Here is a 15541-nt window from a genome sequence, read left to right as displayed (position 1 = left end):
CGTGCGCTTCCTTTTCACTATCCTGCGGTGGATGAATTGCACTTAACCCTTAAATACTCGCAAGCTCTGCAAACACATCGCTTCCCAACGTCACTCCAGATCTATCAGACCTTTGTGAGCGAACTTGGAAGGTTCTTCGTAATGAATTCAACGTACACTGGGTGCAGGAAGCACTTCTTGAAACTTTCCATCATCTTGTCGATTTCGGCAAAATCCATCTCGAATCCTTCACCGTTCTCGGGTATGTCCATGATTTCGGTCGCATCTACGCACATGAATGGCACAAAGGTGGCCGCGAGCAGGAACTCTGTAGGACAAAAGACGAGCAGTTGCGTTAGAATACGATAACAAGCGAAAAAGGGAGGCCAACCAATTCCTACCCAAATGAACCACACTTGAGCATCTCCAAATGTATCTCCAACAGGGTGGGCTAGTTTGCGCAGATAGCCGAACTTGGTCAGGCACGCGGTAAGCTCCTCATGGTAAAAACTGATCAATTCGTCACGGTGCGCTTCGCGGGTGTCGATCGATACGGAGTTGTACATCGCGTAGATAAGATCGACCGCTGGCGTTCCCCAGAGACTGAGCTGGAAGTCGAGCTAAAAATTCAAACGACCCAAACGGACGGTGATGAGCATTTCGAAAACGTAATCAATCCATCTTTCAGCATGCTTTCCGCTACCTACCAGCATAATATCGTCCAGCTTCCCTTCCGTTCGCTTGAACATCATGTTTTTGAAGTGACAATCACCGTGGTTCAGCACGGCACGTAGGACGATGGGTCGTAGTTGTAGATCGCGGAGGCACGCTTGAAAATGGTCTCCTTTATGCTGGCGATTCTTTCCGAATATTGCTCCAGTCGGGCATTTCCTTCACTATCCCTGCCAGCATCGCGATGCAGCTTTGCCACATTTGCAAAAATTGATGATTTTCCCGAACAAGTTGTAGACGCCTTTGTTAAGATTTTTCATTTCCGGCAACTGTGCGATGGGCAAATAAGGCAATAAGTAAGAATGTACCACTACGCTGTGCAGTCGGGCGTTTGCTTACCGTGTCGACAAGGTACATGGAGGCCGCATGCCAACGGGCCACTTTGGCAAAGACCACCTTGGATTCCTCCAAATCCAACTGCTTCACCTTCATCTGGTACCCTTGCTTGGTGATATCTTCAAATACCATGACCCAGGTGGGAAGCTTTTCATGATATAGAAGTCTGCGAAATATAAATGGGATTACAGTGACAGCGTGTTTCACAGATGGTCGACGTTGTCGACGTGACCTTTTTTTTCCTCCGTTCAGGTCATAGGAATGAAAAAACTAATCATTAAATAAACATTTAGCCAAATAGCCAATATTTTACTGCAGCCATCGGGCAATGCTTATTTTTTACTTAAAGGGTTTCCAGATTTGTTTGCATTTTTACAAAACAAAAAGCTTTTTCTAAATATAGGAGTTTACATCGATTTGTCTGTAATTTTTTTATACTTCCATCAGCCGGGCACGTTCGGTGGTATTAAGAAATAAAGTCCAAGGATGAAGAGAGCCGTCCCAATATAATACTTACTTTTTTTCGTCAGGAGTGGGCTTCAATTTAGCTTGAATGTATCCATTTATCTAAATTGTATCGTTTTTATGTTGTATTTTAGAACCTTCCTAGATGTGTAGCGTTTTCATAGCTATTTTATATTTTTTAATCACAAAAAATTATTTGCCATCCCCCGTAGCAAGGCCGGACTAACCTATTGGCTGCCGGAAGTGCCGGAATTCTGTTTAGGGTAAGGAAGAAACAGCAGTTTAGCTCAATGTGTTCTTACACAAAATCCAACAGTTCAGCACGGTTGCATCTTTAACGGTGTGCTCTGTATGAAATGTAAGCTCATACTCTTTTTTTGTACTATGCACTGCCATAGAAATAATGTCAGACTGCTCAGGCAGATTAAATTGCCAGTTAATCCGTTTGCATTATCATTAGTGCATTTGTTTGCATGCGTCACTCGGTTAGATCACACAATATGTGCGCATCTTTTTGCGGTATTGTACTCCCGCCATCCCACATCTTTAATGGTTTATAACTCAACCCGTACACTAGACGTTGTGGTTTTAATATCCTCATCTGGAGGGCGTATTATGCTAATTTGTTAACCAACATTTACCCAGCTCTCATGTAGGAATATCGGTGTGGGTTGAAACGATTCAATTACACATGTGTTGCGGTAAACGTGCATGGAGTTCCTACGTTTCTTCACTACGAATACTCATTGATATTCTATAGCATTTTGAAATTAAAAGTGTTATATTTGCATACTCGAGGCATTTATTCTTTTTTGCCAACGTCTTGGGATCGACTTATAAACGCCTTTTTCTCACATAACCACATAGTTAGAACCTTCAAGGAGTGATATTCTAGAGTCGGAATCGAATCTTGTCCATGTTTCGAGAACACGGCACGTCAACTCGTACACCAATGGAGAACTCTTCGACTTTGCGCTTGGGAAATCGCGATCATAATGTACAGGAAAGTTTCACAAGCTGAAGAATTTTAATTGCTGCAAATTCAGCAATTATCCAGACAATGTTGTAAAAATAGCACTACGAGCGAAAGCACGCACGGCATCATATGACACGAAGCCACACACCCAAACAGACATACGGTGGATAATATGTTCAGTGGTATGCAGACATAATGATATGGAATATCAGAAGCAGATGGAACCTCTAGCCCTCAAACGGTAAAGTACAGGTTTTGGACTGATATTTAATGCAGTTTATCTTGTCTTTTATCTGGCTTTTACCCTATGTTTTATCATCTCATCAACGGTTTGAGTATCAAATTATTCTTATTTCTCCATAGTCTTTTGATCGCCTTTAAATGATGATTTAATAGGGCCAAAAACTACAATGAAAAAAAATGTAGCAATTAGCGTATTCGGGGTTTGTTGTTCCTTCCTTTGAGTGATCATAGTATAACAACAATTTTCAATGGAAAATTCGCATTCCGCTTCACATAGCTTTGCCGTGGAAACACAAATATGAACGTTTTTCTTTATATTATCATCACGTAGGGAAGTAGACTGAAAGTGGATCATCCTCTTAGCATAGCGAGATGTTACTAGGCACTGGGCACTATGTTTTATATATAGGGCAGGTTTAGATGGGTATCTAACAACGATCGACCGTTACAGGAACCGAGAGAACCATCCAGTTCTTCCCTTTTTTCGATTTGCAAAAGCTCTTCTGGTTGATAAAAACACCACACACACGCCCCAACAATATCTTTTGGAACAATATCAGACTATCGGCAGGAACCGCCATAATAAAGAACCGGGTGTCAACGTGCAAAGATGGCTCGTGCCTTCATGTTACTGCAGGCCAATCGATTAATTAACACCATTGCGACGTAATAAACTTTTATGGCAATTTCATTTTTCTGTTCCCACCTTGCCAAACCATTCCCGAGGCTTATCTAATCATACAACTCAACCGGGACACAATTTTCGGCAGACAAGATCGCCCGATAGGCCTTCGACATTGGGCGACCACCCACGGCATACGTACCTCGCACCCAGCACGGTGTGATCGCCGACGGACTGCAGCAGCCGCTGCATCGCCGGCACAATGACGGTATACATCAGCGTCTCCGTCTCGAACACGTACCCATCCTTGAGGATGTCCTTCTTGAGGCCCTCCTCGGAAGGCAGCGTCTTCACGATCAGTGACACCTCGTCCGCAGATCCGCTGTGGCGTACAATCGCGCGAAATATCACGCTCGCAAAGTGATCGCCCGGCTTGGTGCCGGGCAGGATGCGGAACTCGTCCACCGTTAGCGCACTGTTGCGCTCCGCATGGCGCAACACCTTCTCGAAGAAGCTTCGGTTCATCCAGCTCGGTGCGTTCATCTCATCCTTGTTGAATGCCATCGTGAAGCGCCGGTTCCGATCCCGATCGTTGTATCACTTTGCGAGTTTTGATTGCGCGCGAAGTTGCTCAGTCCACTCGGGTATGCGCGCGCGTTCGCCGTTGCTAGCGACCGTTATGTTTGGCCGTCGGTTTACAACTGATCGCGTGCTGCGCAGAATCAGCAACGCGTCGTCGTGATGGTGGTGGTGATGGTGCTGCTTCAAATCGCACATTCAAATCGCACAGTGCCACACAATCATCGCGACCCAAGGGTAACAACAATGAAGATTGAAGACACACAACCATCGCTCCCTCCCATCCGGTCCGAACACCAATCCGTCGGAGATGACGTAGAGATTGGGCGCGTGTGTATGCTGATAGTGGTGAACTGATATACAGCCTGCAAAGGGAACTCAGGCCCAGTGCCAGTGGTGAGAGAAGATGGTGTAAGAATTAGGTGCCCTGGCGGGATGACGCCTCTTTAGAAGGATGTTGATATTTGTAAGGGCGAAATGCGTATGCGGTTGGTGGAGAACTAAGTGCACAACACAACTTCACTATCAGTGCAACCAGTAACGATCGTACCCATTCGCGGCTAGTTTTATTCTCTTCATCATGGGTGACGATCGTAATGATACTGTTTTTTGTTGGTCTAATTGCCGCACGTTTGCTGTAGGATATGGCGTATAGTTGATAGCTCATTGTTGGTCATGTAAATACGGCGAGATAGTAGGGAGCTTTTGTCTGTTAACCTCCCAGCGTCTCGATCGGTCCAACCACGTGAGTGTCGTTAAGAGTGATTTTTTGCCATACCGTGACTAGACAAAACTGTAGAATAGCAAATAGTGCCATGTCGGATTGGTATGAATTATGATTGATGGTTTGATTAGTATGGAGAGCGGCAGATAATGAATACTGTTAGACTGAGCATTAAAACAGCAGATAAAACCGTGTTCTCTACCAGATCACTACAGCAAACAAGAACAGGATAAACTGTGCAGAACGAATCAGTGCATTATACAGTTTCAGCTTAACACATTAACAACGATCGTACAAAATCATTTTGTACACAAACAATTTCCCCCAACAAATGCCCTTAAAGCTGCTAAACCGATATACGAGGGAGGGAGAGAGAGCGAGAGATGCAACAAATAGGAAATGTTTTCATTTTTGTAAGCATACAAAATTGGTGCTATTTTGTGTTTGTTTCCACGCTTAAATGTTTAAAGCCTGCATCGATGCCATATTGCATCACAAAGTGCGGAACATTAAACACACACACAATCATGCACGTTGCTAATTTCAACCAACGGCACGCCAAAGATACTGCCGGTACGGTATTGCAATGGTGTGGAATACAGATAAAAGCGCCACCCTGGCGCACTTGCACCGAGATCACTGTCGGTCCAGCGTAATGGCGAATACAATTGCAACACGTTAGAACACTGAGCGCTGACCGCGATGGTCGCTGGTTGCACAACGTGAGAGGGAGGAGCTTTTTTATTTGTCTGTGCTAGTCGATGTTTGAAAACGCTGACACACTGGCGTACACCCTGCTGGCCTTGACCGTATGGACTACTCCAACTGCTACTGCTGGACGGCTGTTTAGTGCTAATGAAGCCGTTACTATGGCAATCTTTTTTGTAACGCTGCAGATGCACGTGCACGCACTTGGTAGAGGCTGCCATCGAAGCGATATCGTGTGCCCCCATACTAAAAATACTGTGAGGATGATGGAAGAGCGTTTGTTGGAATGCGTAAAAAAAGACACAGACGTGACTTGCATTAGTTTTAATAAACGAAAACTCGGCTCTGCTCACTTCCTGCTACGCAGTTTCATCAACGCCTATTTGAGGTGATGGAAGGGAATGTTTTACTAGCCGATCGTATGCTGGTCAGTGATGCTGGAACAGTGGAGATCGTCAATTGAGCGTGCGCTAGAGGAAATATACAAATCACACAAACCTTCGCAATCGCAATTATGTCATCAAAACAGTGTGCTTCAAGGTGATTGCACGGGGTGAACGAACGCACCCTAAAGTCTAGTTGAGGGCGGTTTGTGTACTATAATCAGACCGTAAAATTAGTTTTTGAAAAATAAATAACAAAAACAGGTTTTAATAGGTTTACATGTATTTTCCCCAAAAAATAGTGGACAGGTTTTTAAGCTGTTTTGGTAAACAAAATTTATCTATTTCGACTCGGGTATTCTAGTAATGGACAGAAAGACTCTCCCGATAATCCTAATAAAATTTAACACCCGAAAGACAGAAACCATCTAATAAAATTTAACAATACAATCTTAACTTTTTCTCAAATATACTTGAAGTAAAAATAAAATAAAACTGGCGGACCAGTTTTATTTATTTATTTATTGATTTATATACAGTTGTTTACGTCTTGTACTTCTGAGGCTTTTCTGTTTTTGTTTTACAACATCTTTTACATCTAGAACATCTAAATAAACATCTCCCGATCATTAAATAATACTGCTTCCATCGCAAACTGAAACGGAAAAATATGTATTGACACCAATTATTGTCATTGGTTCAACATTTGTGACTCAAACGATTGAATAAAGTTGGGTGAAATAAATCGAGGATCCTCTTCAGCAATAACCCGGTAATTATCTGTAAATCGAAGAAAAATTAAAATCGAAGAGAAAACTAAAAACGGTCAGGCAACCCTTTATCATAATTATGACAATATTGTTTAATTCTTGCGAAACTCGATGAACTGGACAGCCAGATAGGCCAATTTAGCCACAGTTTAAAACGCAAGACTACGTTAGTTTATTGGATCAAAGTGCCTGGTTAGATAAAATTTGAATATAATTTTGTAAAAATAATCTCTAACGTGAACGCAATTCTCCCACATTGTATCAATTTTCGCGCAAAACTACCCCTTCGCGCAAAACTACCCACTTCCAACGCAATACAATACTTATCTCGAACATGCAACCGCATGATGTACGTCTCGTGGCAGGGTGTTTTCGGCGTTGGTATTGGTGTAGGACCGGTTTTGCTTTGCCAAAACCACGTGCGTTTTCTTTCACCGCGTGGGGAGAACGCTCGAAACGCGGATTATTGCGCAGGGTAAGTTCGCTGAAAATGTGCCACCCCAAACGGTCGCCACTGAAGTACAATGCCCGAATGTTTGGGATGGTAAGATTTTGATAAGTTCTATAAATACAAACATAAACCCAGCCAACAACAAGAACGGACAGAACGACGCGATCATTCATCCCCGCCGTACGCGCAACAAAAAAGCAACAAGAAAATACGATGAATGCGTGTATGCGCGTCTTTCTGAACGCTTGCTTAGAGCGAGGAAAACATAGGGCAGGGGAAGTGAAGCAGCTGCCCTGTTTTGAGCGTTCGGGTTACCAAAAAAACACACACGAATGGGGTTGTGGTGAGCATAAAGGTTTTGCATGTGGTCGTGCAATGGTTTTTGGGCCGGACCGAACGGACCGACGGAGCAGCGAATGGGCGAACAAGCGCGCGGTGGTCAATTATCTGCGGATGTCAGAACAGTTTCGTGGTTGTGGTCGTGCCTTGCGCGCATTCCCAACAAAAAAAAAACGCAGTTCGATTGGTTCGATTTCGTATTCGACCAACCGGTTCATCATCCAGTGCTAAAAAGAAGTGAAAACAACGGTGTATTACATGGGGCAGAGAACGGCTGAAACGATTGGTCGATTGCGTACGGGCTACGAGCAATTATACGTATCACAAGGGCTACACTTCTTATCTCTGTCGCGAGCTGTCAGCACTATCGCGGTCTATATTTGACGCGAGGACAGGGTGGTGAACTATTTAAGTTCACCTTACTCCCGGGTATTCGATTTGAGTCATTCCAGTGTTTGCGGACAGGTGTGGCGTGCAACCCTTGGCTGCTGTAAGGTTAGAAAGCATGGATCCGGCCACGATCGAGGAGAAGTATCCCTTCATCACCAGAGACTACCTGCAGGGCATACTGCGGCGGGAGCAGTGCGAAAGTGCAATCACGGTCGAGAGCTTCAAGGTGGTTGCGCCGCTGGCTAAGGGCGAAAACTACTCCAGTGACATCTTGCGCGTGACGGTAAACTATACGACCGGTAGCCACAATCACAGGTGAGAAGCAAATGTGACACCCCCAGTGGCGACCACAACTCAACTTGCTGCTAATTCCTTCCCCAGAACACAGACGTACATCATAAAGGTGTCGTTCGCGCGGGACGAGGATGCGGATCTGCTGGATGCGTACGATGTGTTCAAGCGGGAGATTGCCGTCTACGATGTGGTTATGCCGAAAGTCGAACAGTTGCTAAGCTCGATCGGATACAGTAAGCGGCTGGCACCGGTGTAAGAATATCGATACAGGCTTGTGCTCCAACTCAAAGTGATAACCCGGTTACCTTCTCTCTTCCTAACAGTGCCCATGCGATCCATGCAACCACGATCAAACATTTCGTCTTTGAGGATCTGTCACTGCAAGGCTACAAGCCGGTGGGACGAGCGGCCGGGCTAAACTTTGGTCAGCTTCAGCTCGTGCTAGAAAAGATCGCCAAATTCCACGCTGCTACAGCAGTTCTATACACCATTGTAAGCATTGCGTAGTCACCCGTGCAAGATCCTCCCTCTGATAATCTCCATATCCCTGCTTACAGGAAGAAGACGCGATGGCAGCACACCATTATCGCAATATTAGCGAAGATGTGCCTCACTTTTATCCGCTGTTCCAGAACAGTGTCGTCGCCTGCGGTGAGCAGGCATCGAATTGGCCTACGACAAAGGGCAAAATAGCAGAAAAACTGTGTGCGCTGGAAAAAACCATCATCGCCAAAGGGTGCCGGGTGTACACGCGCACCGAAACCGACTTCAACGTGCTCAACCATGGCGATCTGTGGGTGAACAACGTGATGCTTAAGACGGAACCGAGCGGCAAGCCGACCGACGCGATACTAGTTGACTACGCCACCGGGTTCTTTGGCTCACCGGCCATCGATCTGAGCTATCTGCTGTTCACTTCCGCATCGAACGACGTGACAGTGGAGGACTTTGATCTGCTGCTGCAGCACTACCACGGCGAGCTGGTGGACACGCTGACCAAGCTAAAGTACGCCAAGCGGGTACCGACCCTGCTCGACATACAAGTGGAGATGTTGCGCAAGGGCCACAATGGGGTGATGTTTTCCACTTTTCTCATACCGCTGCGCCTTCTCGAGGATACGGCCAATGCCGACCTGGGCGGTCTGTTGGGTCGCACGGAGGAAGCGATCGCGTTTCGGAAGCGACTTTTCTCTCACCCGAAGTACCAGGATCGTATGGAGTATCTGTTAAACTTTTACGATCGAAAAGGTTATCTGGATTGAAGATGAACACGATTGGGCTGAATAAATGCCAGCGATCGTAATGTGCGTGTGTCACTTTATTGAAATGATTTCACCGTTTGCTAATCTAAGTAACCTTTGTATAGAAAGTAGGGTAGAAGGGGAAGAATAACTTCCTTAAACTGAGAACCATTGTAGAGTGCGCGACGATATGCACGGGCTTCCTCCTCGTTACCATACACATTGAGGGTTTGGTTGTAATCGGCAAACAGAAACGGTACAAAACAGATCGCCAGAACAACCTCCAGGAATCCAGCGCGCTGCAGGTCGCAATTTATATCCAGCAGCGTTGGAACTTTTCCCATGTATCCGACAGTGTCCAGGGTGCGCGTAAACTCCTGATGATATAGCTGTATCAGGGCATGTCGCTGGGAGTCACGCGTCTTACGGTTGCAGATGAAGTAGAGAAAGTATAGAAGATCCACTGCCGGCGTGGTCCAACAGCTGAGCTGGAAGTCGTACTGTACCGGAGAAAGGATGTAGAAAAATGGCTTGAAGAACTGATTGAGTGTGAATGCTACTTGAATTACTCACGAATACTGTATCTTCTACCCGACGATCTTGGTCCAACTTGAACAGCATGTTATTGTAATGAAAATCACCGTGGTTGAGCACATGAAATCCGAACCCACGGCCCCTGTATATTGCTGCACCACGCTCCATAAACGTTGGTTGAATGCACTTCAAACGTTCTGCATACTTCGCGTAACCATCCCATTGCGAGAGCACTTCCGCAAAGAGGGTAAAGTTTTCCAACATAAACTTTACACCTTCCGAGGGTTTCTGTTTAAACAACCCGTTATTTAATGCGTCCAAAGAGTTGGCCTGTAATAAATGCAAAGCATGATTGTGGAAATGTGTAGGGTTACAGGCGATTGAAGAGCGTTTCTAAAACTTTACGGCACTAGTGTTGGTTAAACTGTACGATGTCGCGTGAAATTGGGCCAATTTAATTAACACTATCTTTGAATCGTCCACATCGAGCAGCTTGCAGCTGTGCACGAACTGCTGGCTCGCCAAGTCCTCCAAAATCAGATGCGGCACTGGATCGTCGGCAGAGTAGATTAGCCTGCAGTGGAGAGTCAAACACATTAGCACGTTTGAACGTTTGAACGTTTAACCCTCACACTTACTTTGGACCAAACTTGCACGCCTTAACATCATCGCCCAGCATTGTTTCCATCTTGGACAGATAGTCCCGGTACACCTTCAGCTCAGTGTCGAACGTTAGCTCGTCCGCTAGGCTGTTCACTTTCGAAGCGACCAGTTTCACGATCAGTTTGATCGATTCCGTTTTCCCACGGCTACGATAGCTCACGCACGCCCGATAGATCGTGCTGGCGTACTGCTGGGCAGCGTTACCATGCACTGCCAGATGAACGTCTTCCACCTCCAACCCGCGATCGGTGGTGTATTGGATCAGCGCCTTCTGGAAAAGCTGACCGGTAAGCCAGGTCGTTGGATCCTTGTTGGCTAAATGCATCCTGTCACGGGCGAGTATCTTAAGCAGACTGTACACCCCAACGGCAAACGAAAAGTTAGAGCAACGCGAAAGGGAAAGTTCCGCGTCAAGCTTGCGAGGGTTTCTATTTATCTTCAATACCGGATATTGTGTACGTGTTGCGGGTATCTTATCATCCCCCAAACGGCCCCAAACAGTATATAACGTATAAGGTGTACAATTAAGGTGTACGGTAAAATATCTCTCAAGATAACCTTTATTGCATTCAGCATACATGGCTCTCGAAGTGGCGTGTTTTATGTTCGATTGTTCTGTGAAGCTGTTTCTAAATAATCTCATGTTTTTCGTGTAATCGGCAGAGAAAAGCGTGATCCTACTGTACGAAACACGAAGCTGACATGTGACCCGATGCATACAATCAGTCGAACACACGTGCTGGTTTGAACTTTTGTTTCTGAGTCGTATTCGAATTCATGATGCACGATCGAATTATTTGTTAAATGCAACTTATTAGTGATGTGAAATGGAGTTGATGTGTCTAGCTGCACGTAATCTACAGGTGTGCCGATAACGAAGACTTGTACTGATCGTCGCACACATTAATTCGTTGTACTATTTTAAATATAAACCATGTTTGTTCTACTTTGATTATTAATGCATTGTATCATTCATGCATCACAATTTACTTCAATTTAATTTATTTATTGTGTCAATGTTTTATAATCTTATGGTAATATTCGACAAATCTACTCCAAAAGTCCTTTGTATACATAGCCAGGAATTAATGATTTCATCAGCGTTTGGTACTCCTCACTCTCCAGCCCCAGATTACCCACCTGTCCGGTGGCAAGCTTTTCTGGGGGAATTTTGGTGAAGTCGATAAAGCGAAACTGTAGGAAACAGGTGTAGTGCAGAATATCTGTGGAAAACGGAAACTGTCACTAACGAAGTCGCCGCTGCCGAGCGTCATAGCTGCTTGTCCATTACACTTACCAAGGAACCCGTTGCGCAGCAGCTCAATCTGCAGATCGAGCATCGTCGGGATGTAGCCCAGGTACCCGACCGCTTTCAGTGCGGCAGTAAACTCGGCATGGTAGAAGGAAATTATCTCCTCCTTGTGTGACGCCTTCACCTTGTAGTGTACGATATTGTTCAGCAGGTAGTACAGGTCGATCGCGGGCGTAGACCAACAGCAGGCCTGAAAGTCGAGAAACCGTGACTCGGCAATACCGCCCTCGTCGTTGAACTGGTGCAGCAGATTTTTAGCATGAAAATCGCCATGGTTCAGTACATTGTACAGGCGGCCGGGTGTTTTGCAGCAGTAGATATCGTGCAGCCGATCGCAATAGTCAGCGTAGGCACGCTCGAACGGTTCCACAAACCGTTCGCACCCGGACCAGGCGCGCAGGGAATCGATGAAGGCTTTTAGATTGTTGCCAAACATCCATTCAAGCACGGGATGCTTGTTTTTGAACAGGTCGGTTTGGAACTCTTCAAAATCTGTCTTCTGTGGAGTGGAAAGGAAATAAAACTCGGTTAAAGGGCGTCATCGATAGGCGATCGTGATTGGCGGTACTTACGTTTTTGCTGAGATAGAATGAAGCCGCATGAAAGCGTGCGATAGCGATCGTGATTGGTTTCGCCTCTTCGAAGCTTTCGATCAGATCATGTCCCTTCCAACCGACCGGTGCAAGATCCTCTAGAATGATGATGGGTTGGGGCGTTGCACTGACATGAACATATTTCGGTAGCGGCACTGGACGTTCATTGTCAGTCAGCAGGCGTTCCATCTTGGGCAGAAATTCGCCGTACATTTTCAGTTCCGTTTTAAACAATGTACCATCCATCGTGTCGGCCACAACACCCTTGTCGGGTTGAATTTTGATCACCAATTTTTTAGCACTACCCTCCCCACCATCCGTTTCGTTCCGCTTGGTTCCACGGTAATGGACGGTGACACGAAACAGCTGGCTGGCCAAATATTCGCCCGGTTTACCAACCGGTGTGCTCTCCATGCCGGTGACGTGCAAATCTTTGTCCCCTTCGAACTTGCGCAAAATCGTCTCCAAATAGGCACTGGTAACCCATTCTGGCGGTGAGGCTGGTTTGACTTCCGGAGCTGTTTCACCCATTTTCAACGCTTTGTAATGTGTAGAGTGCGAAGAGCGAAAAAAAATAAATATCGCCAAAAGTGCTGCGTAATGCTAACGCTCTATGATTGAAGGTGCGCGTTTGAACTTCGACTGAAGGTGACTCCCAAAAACCGGTTAGCTTTTATACAACGGTTTGGTATCGATGACGCTTGGTTAGGAGTAGAATGACGGTGGACAACAGTTCGCTTGGGTGGTGGTCTTATCTTTGCGCGCGTAGTGTTGATGCTTCCATATCCAGTCGGCTTCGACTGCCATATCTGTTAGGGGCAGTAGAGGCCGGCAGAGTGGGAAAAGCCTTCCGGAAATCGTGATAAGGCAATAAAAAAGGGCTCGTTTCAATGACCATTTTTGGCAGACAGGGTGTTTTTTTATCCTGCTTAGCGTTGGCAGCTGTTTCGCGATGATTCATAGGGCGTTGAGACAAAAAATGGAAACGGTACCATAAATACCTTCTTGAGAAAAAAATCGAATTTCAGCATTTAAAATAGATTTTAAAATAGGTATGAGCGCGGGTATTTTCAGCATTTAAAATAGATTTGAAACATTAAGTGTTTGGTTTTGATGTTGATAAGCTCTGACCACCATCATAGTAAAACTATATTGTTTAATTCCATGTGAATTGATGTCTTAGTATCTGTGTTGATGTATCTGGCCGCCTTCGAAAACCTTAAGTGGGAGTGTGATGAAAATTGTTTCACACGTTACAACAATGCTGACCGCGTGCGTGTTTCGGAACATCATCTTATCGCCCTCACTTCATCATGATACTGCTTCCCAATGGTACATTGTAGCCCTTTTGGGAGGGGAGCCATCATGTTATAAATGCACCCAGTACAAATCGAACCTCGTTGAGTAATGTTGCGATAGACTGGTGAACGTTTAGTGTAATTTTCGCTGGTTTAAGTTTTTGTTCTTTTTATTGATTTGTTTAAAATGGAAGTCCCTAGGGATGAGAACAACTCACCTGTTTGGTTAAATGATGATTTTTTTCTTCAAGTGATACGTGAATTCACGCACGATCCCAATGCTCGGCTGTGTCACGGATGCAAGTTACGCCCTGGCACAAAGCCCGGTGAACATTTCGCGAGTGTTATGTACCGAACGACAATTCACTACCGATGTCAGCAAGGTAAGGAGGCGTCCGTCGATGTGATCATGAAGATCAAACCGTACCAGCCGGGGCTGAAAAAAGATGTACTAGAGGAGGGTGATCTGTTCCTCAGGGAGATACGCATTTACAGCGAAGTGTTGCCGGAGATGAAACGGAGGTTGGAAGAAATCGGAGAAACATTTAATTATCCTAGGTAGGTGGTAATCGATAGACCATCGTGATTCGAGCAGCTCAATGACTCACACCGACTGTTTTGTGATTTTAGGCTTATTTATGCATCGGAAAAGCCACACACTATCTTAATCCTGGAAGACGTCAGTGCCAAAGGTTGGCAGACTGGTGGGTACATCACATCGTTCGAGGAAGTGGTACCGGCTATCAAAGCTATTGCTAAATTCCATGCAGCATCTGTCGTGATGGAGCAAGATGTAAGTTTGTGGTGATCAGAGAAAGAGGATCAACCTAACCGCTTCACTTATGTAGGATTCATCCTTTGCCAACCGACACCGCTGTGATGTGGCCGATAAGTTTAAAGCGCTCGATGGAATGTTAAAGAAAAGCTTCAACGACCTATTGGACTTCATGCGATCAACTGAAGAGTTTGCACACCTAGTCCTTCCCGTACAAAAATTGCAAGGGAAATTGCTCCATCACCTCATCGAAAGTTACCGTCCATCGTCGGAGTGCCTAAACGTGCTAGTGCATGGGGATTTCCATTCGAAAAATCTACTCCACCAGCAGAGGCCGAACGGACAGGTGCAGGATACGATGCTGATAGACTATCAAATTTGTAGCTGGACTACACCGGTCGTTGATCTATACTATCTGCTCGATACGATTCTCGATCAGTCGGTGAAAGAGCAGCACCGCGACGCAATTGTATATCTGTACTATGAAGAGTTTCGACGGCTGTTGCATCAGCTTGGATGGCTTGGCCGTGTCACGTCCCTGCAGGAGCTGCATATAGAGTTGCTTCGCAAAGGCGCCATTGAGCTATTCCATTACGTGGCACTGTATCCGTATCGGTTTGTCGATCGTTCAAAGATCGACTTTGAAGCATTGCTGTCGGGCAAGGGAAGTAATCCGGCAGCAAGCAGTCCCGTCTATCGGCGTGTGATGCGCGAAGTGCTGACAAAATTTCTGCATCAGGGTGTGATGGAGCCGTAGCGTGCGCTTTGCTTAAGCTCTGGCTAGGTATGTTTGGGACCTCGCCGAAGAACCACGTGAGCAGAATGCGATAGTGAAGGGTGTATTGAAGAGTAGAAATAAACAAAAAGATAATTACATAATGTTATCTTATCGCAACTCCGCTGGAGATTGAGCGTGAGCAAGATTTGCGAATGTATAGAGCAGTATGCTGTATGCGTACATATATTCGATCATTGTAATGGTGAAACACTTCGTTACGTTAATTGACAGTTGTATTATTATGAACTACAGTTGCATATGATGCATACAATTGTTAATAATATTATAATATTTTGAATATTTTGAAATAAATAATAATTATATTACAATTATTGTTATACCAGCATAAGATTCAC

The 15541-nt window shown here is 45.3% G+C and overlaps 4 protein-coding genes across 5 annotated transcripts in view; 2 read left to right on the top strand and 2 right to left on the bottom strand.

Moving 5' to 3' along the window:
- LOC121589130 overlaps window positions 1-4069 on the bottom strand; it is a 5351-nt gene extending 1282 nt beyond the window's left edge. The window contains exons 1-2 of the mRNA XM_041907795.1: window positions 3556-4069; window positions 1051-1213 (exon numbers count right to left, since the gene is read on the bottom strand). Of these exons, the coding sequence (XP_041763729.1) occupies window positions 1051-1213; window positions 3556-3917 (525 nt within the window). The 5' untranslated portion in view covers window positions 3918-4069. The remainder of the gene's footprint in view (window positions 1-1050; window positions 1214-3555) is intronic.
- A 571-nt stretch (window positions 4070-4640) lies between these two features.
- LOC121589131 lies at window positions 4641-9294 on the top strand. The gene is made up of 4 exons (XM_041907797.1): window positions 4641-8012; window positions 8079-8243; window positions 8315-8483; window positions 8549-9294. The coding sequence occupies exons 1-4, from the start codon at window positions 7813-7815 to the stop codon at window positions 9251-9253; spliced, it is 1239 nt and encodes a 412-aa protein (XP_041763731.1). The 5' UTR covers window positions 4641-7812; the 3' UTR covers window positions 9254-9294.
- LOC121590794 lies at window positions 9292-13084 on the bottom strand. Its single transcript, XM_041910790.1, has 7 exons — window positions 12314-13084; window positions 11727-12240; window positions 11484-11652; window positions 10405-10857; window positions 10172-10340; window positions 9806-10096; window positions 9292-9732 (listed from the first exon to the last, which is right to left on the bottom strand). The coding sequence occupies exons 1-7, from the start codon at window positions 12863-12865 to the stop codon at window positions 9334-9336; spliced, it is 2547 nt and encodes an 848-aa protein (XP_041766724.1). The 5' UTR covers window positions 12866-13084; the 3' UTR covers window positions 9292-9333.
- A 9-nt stretch (window positions 13085-13093) lies between these two features.
- LOC121589135 lies at window positions 13094-15524 on the top strand. Of its 2 annotated transcripts, XM_041907804.1 has the most exons (4): window positions 13094-13322; window positions 13884-14190; window positions 14263-14425; window positions 14481-15524. In XM_041907804.1, the coding sequence occupies exons 2-4, from the start codon at window positions 13979-13981 to the stop codon at window positions 15162-15164; spliced, it is 1059 nt and encodes a 352-aa protein (XP_041763738.1). In that variant the 5' UTR covers window positions 13094-13322; window positions 13884-13978; the 3' UTR covers window positions 15165-15524. The 2 variants fall into 2 exon arrangements, with proteins under 2 accessions (XP_041763738.1, XP_041763737.1); XM_041907803.1 differs by lacking the exon at window positions 13094-13322 and having other exon boundaries at window positions 13334-14190.
- The last annotated feature ends 17 nt before the right edge of the window (window positions 15525-15541 follow it).

Source organism: Anopheles merus, chromosome 2R, assembly GCF_017562075.2.
Source record: "Anopheles merus strain MAF chromosome 2R, AmerM5.1, whole genome shotgun sequence".
Lineage (NCBI taxonomy): Eukaryota > Metazoa > Arthropoda > Insecta > Diptera > Culicidae > Anopheles > Anopheles merus.
Note: the sequence above shows the minus strand (reverse complement) of the source record. Positions and strands in the feature narration are given on the sequence as shown.

Excerpts from the sequence above, each read along its gene's own strand:
- LOC121590794 (XM_041910790.1), bottom strand. The coding sequence starts at position 12,865 with ATGGGTGAAACAGCTCCGGAAGTCAAACCAGCCTCACCGCCAGAATGG. Across the intron at positions 10,858-11,483 it reads GTATACAAAGGACTTTTGGA|AAACCCTCGCAAGCTTGACG; the intron begins GTAGATTTGTCG and ends GAAGATAAATAG. Across the intron at positions 10,341-10,404 it reads GCGTGCAAGTTTGGTCCAAA|GCTAATCTACTCTGCCGACG; the intron begins GTAAGTGTGAGG and ends TCTCCACTGCAG.
- LOC121589135 (XM_041907803.1), top strand. The coding sequence starts at position 13,820 with ATGGAAGTCCCTAGGGATGAGAACAACTCACCTGTTTGGTTAAATGAT. Across the intron at positions 14,191-14,262 it reads GAAACATTTAATTATCCTAG|GCTTATTTATGCATCGGAAA; the intron begins GTAGGTGGTAAT and ends TTGTGATTTTAG. Across the intron at positions 14,426-14,480 it reads CTGTCGTGATGGAGCAAGAT|GATTCATCCTTTGCCAACCG; the intron begins GTAAGTTTGTGG and ends TCACTTATGTAG.
- LOC121589131 (XM_041907797.1), top strand. The coding sequence starts at position 7,813 with ATGGATCCGGCCACGATCGAGGAGAAGTATCCCTTCATCACCAGAGAC. Across the intron at positions 8,244-8,314 it reads AGTAAGCGGCTGGCACCGGT|TGCCCATGCGATCCATGCAA; the intron begins GTAAGAATATCG and ends TCTTCCTAACAG. Across the intron at positions 8,484-8,548 it reads CAGCAGTTCTATACACCATT|GAAGAAGACGCGATGGCAGC; the intron begins GTAAGCATTGCG and ends CCCTGCTTACAG.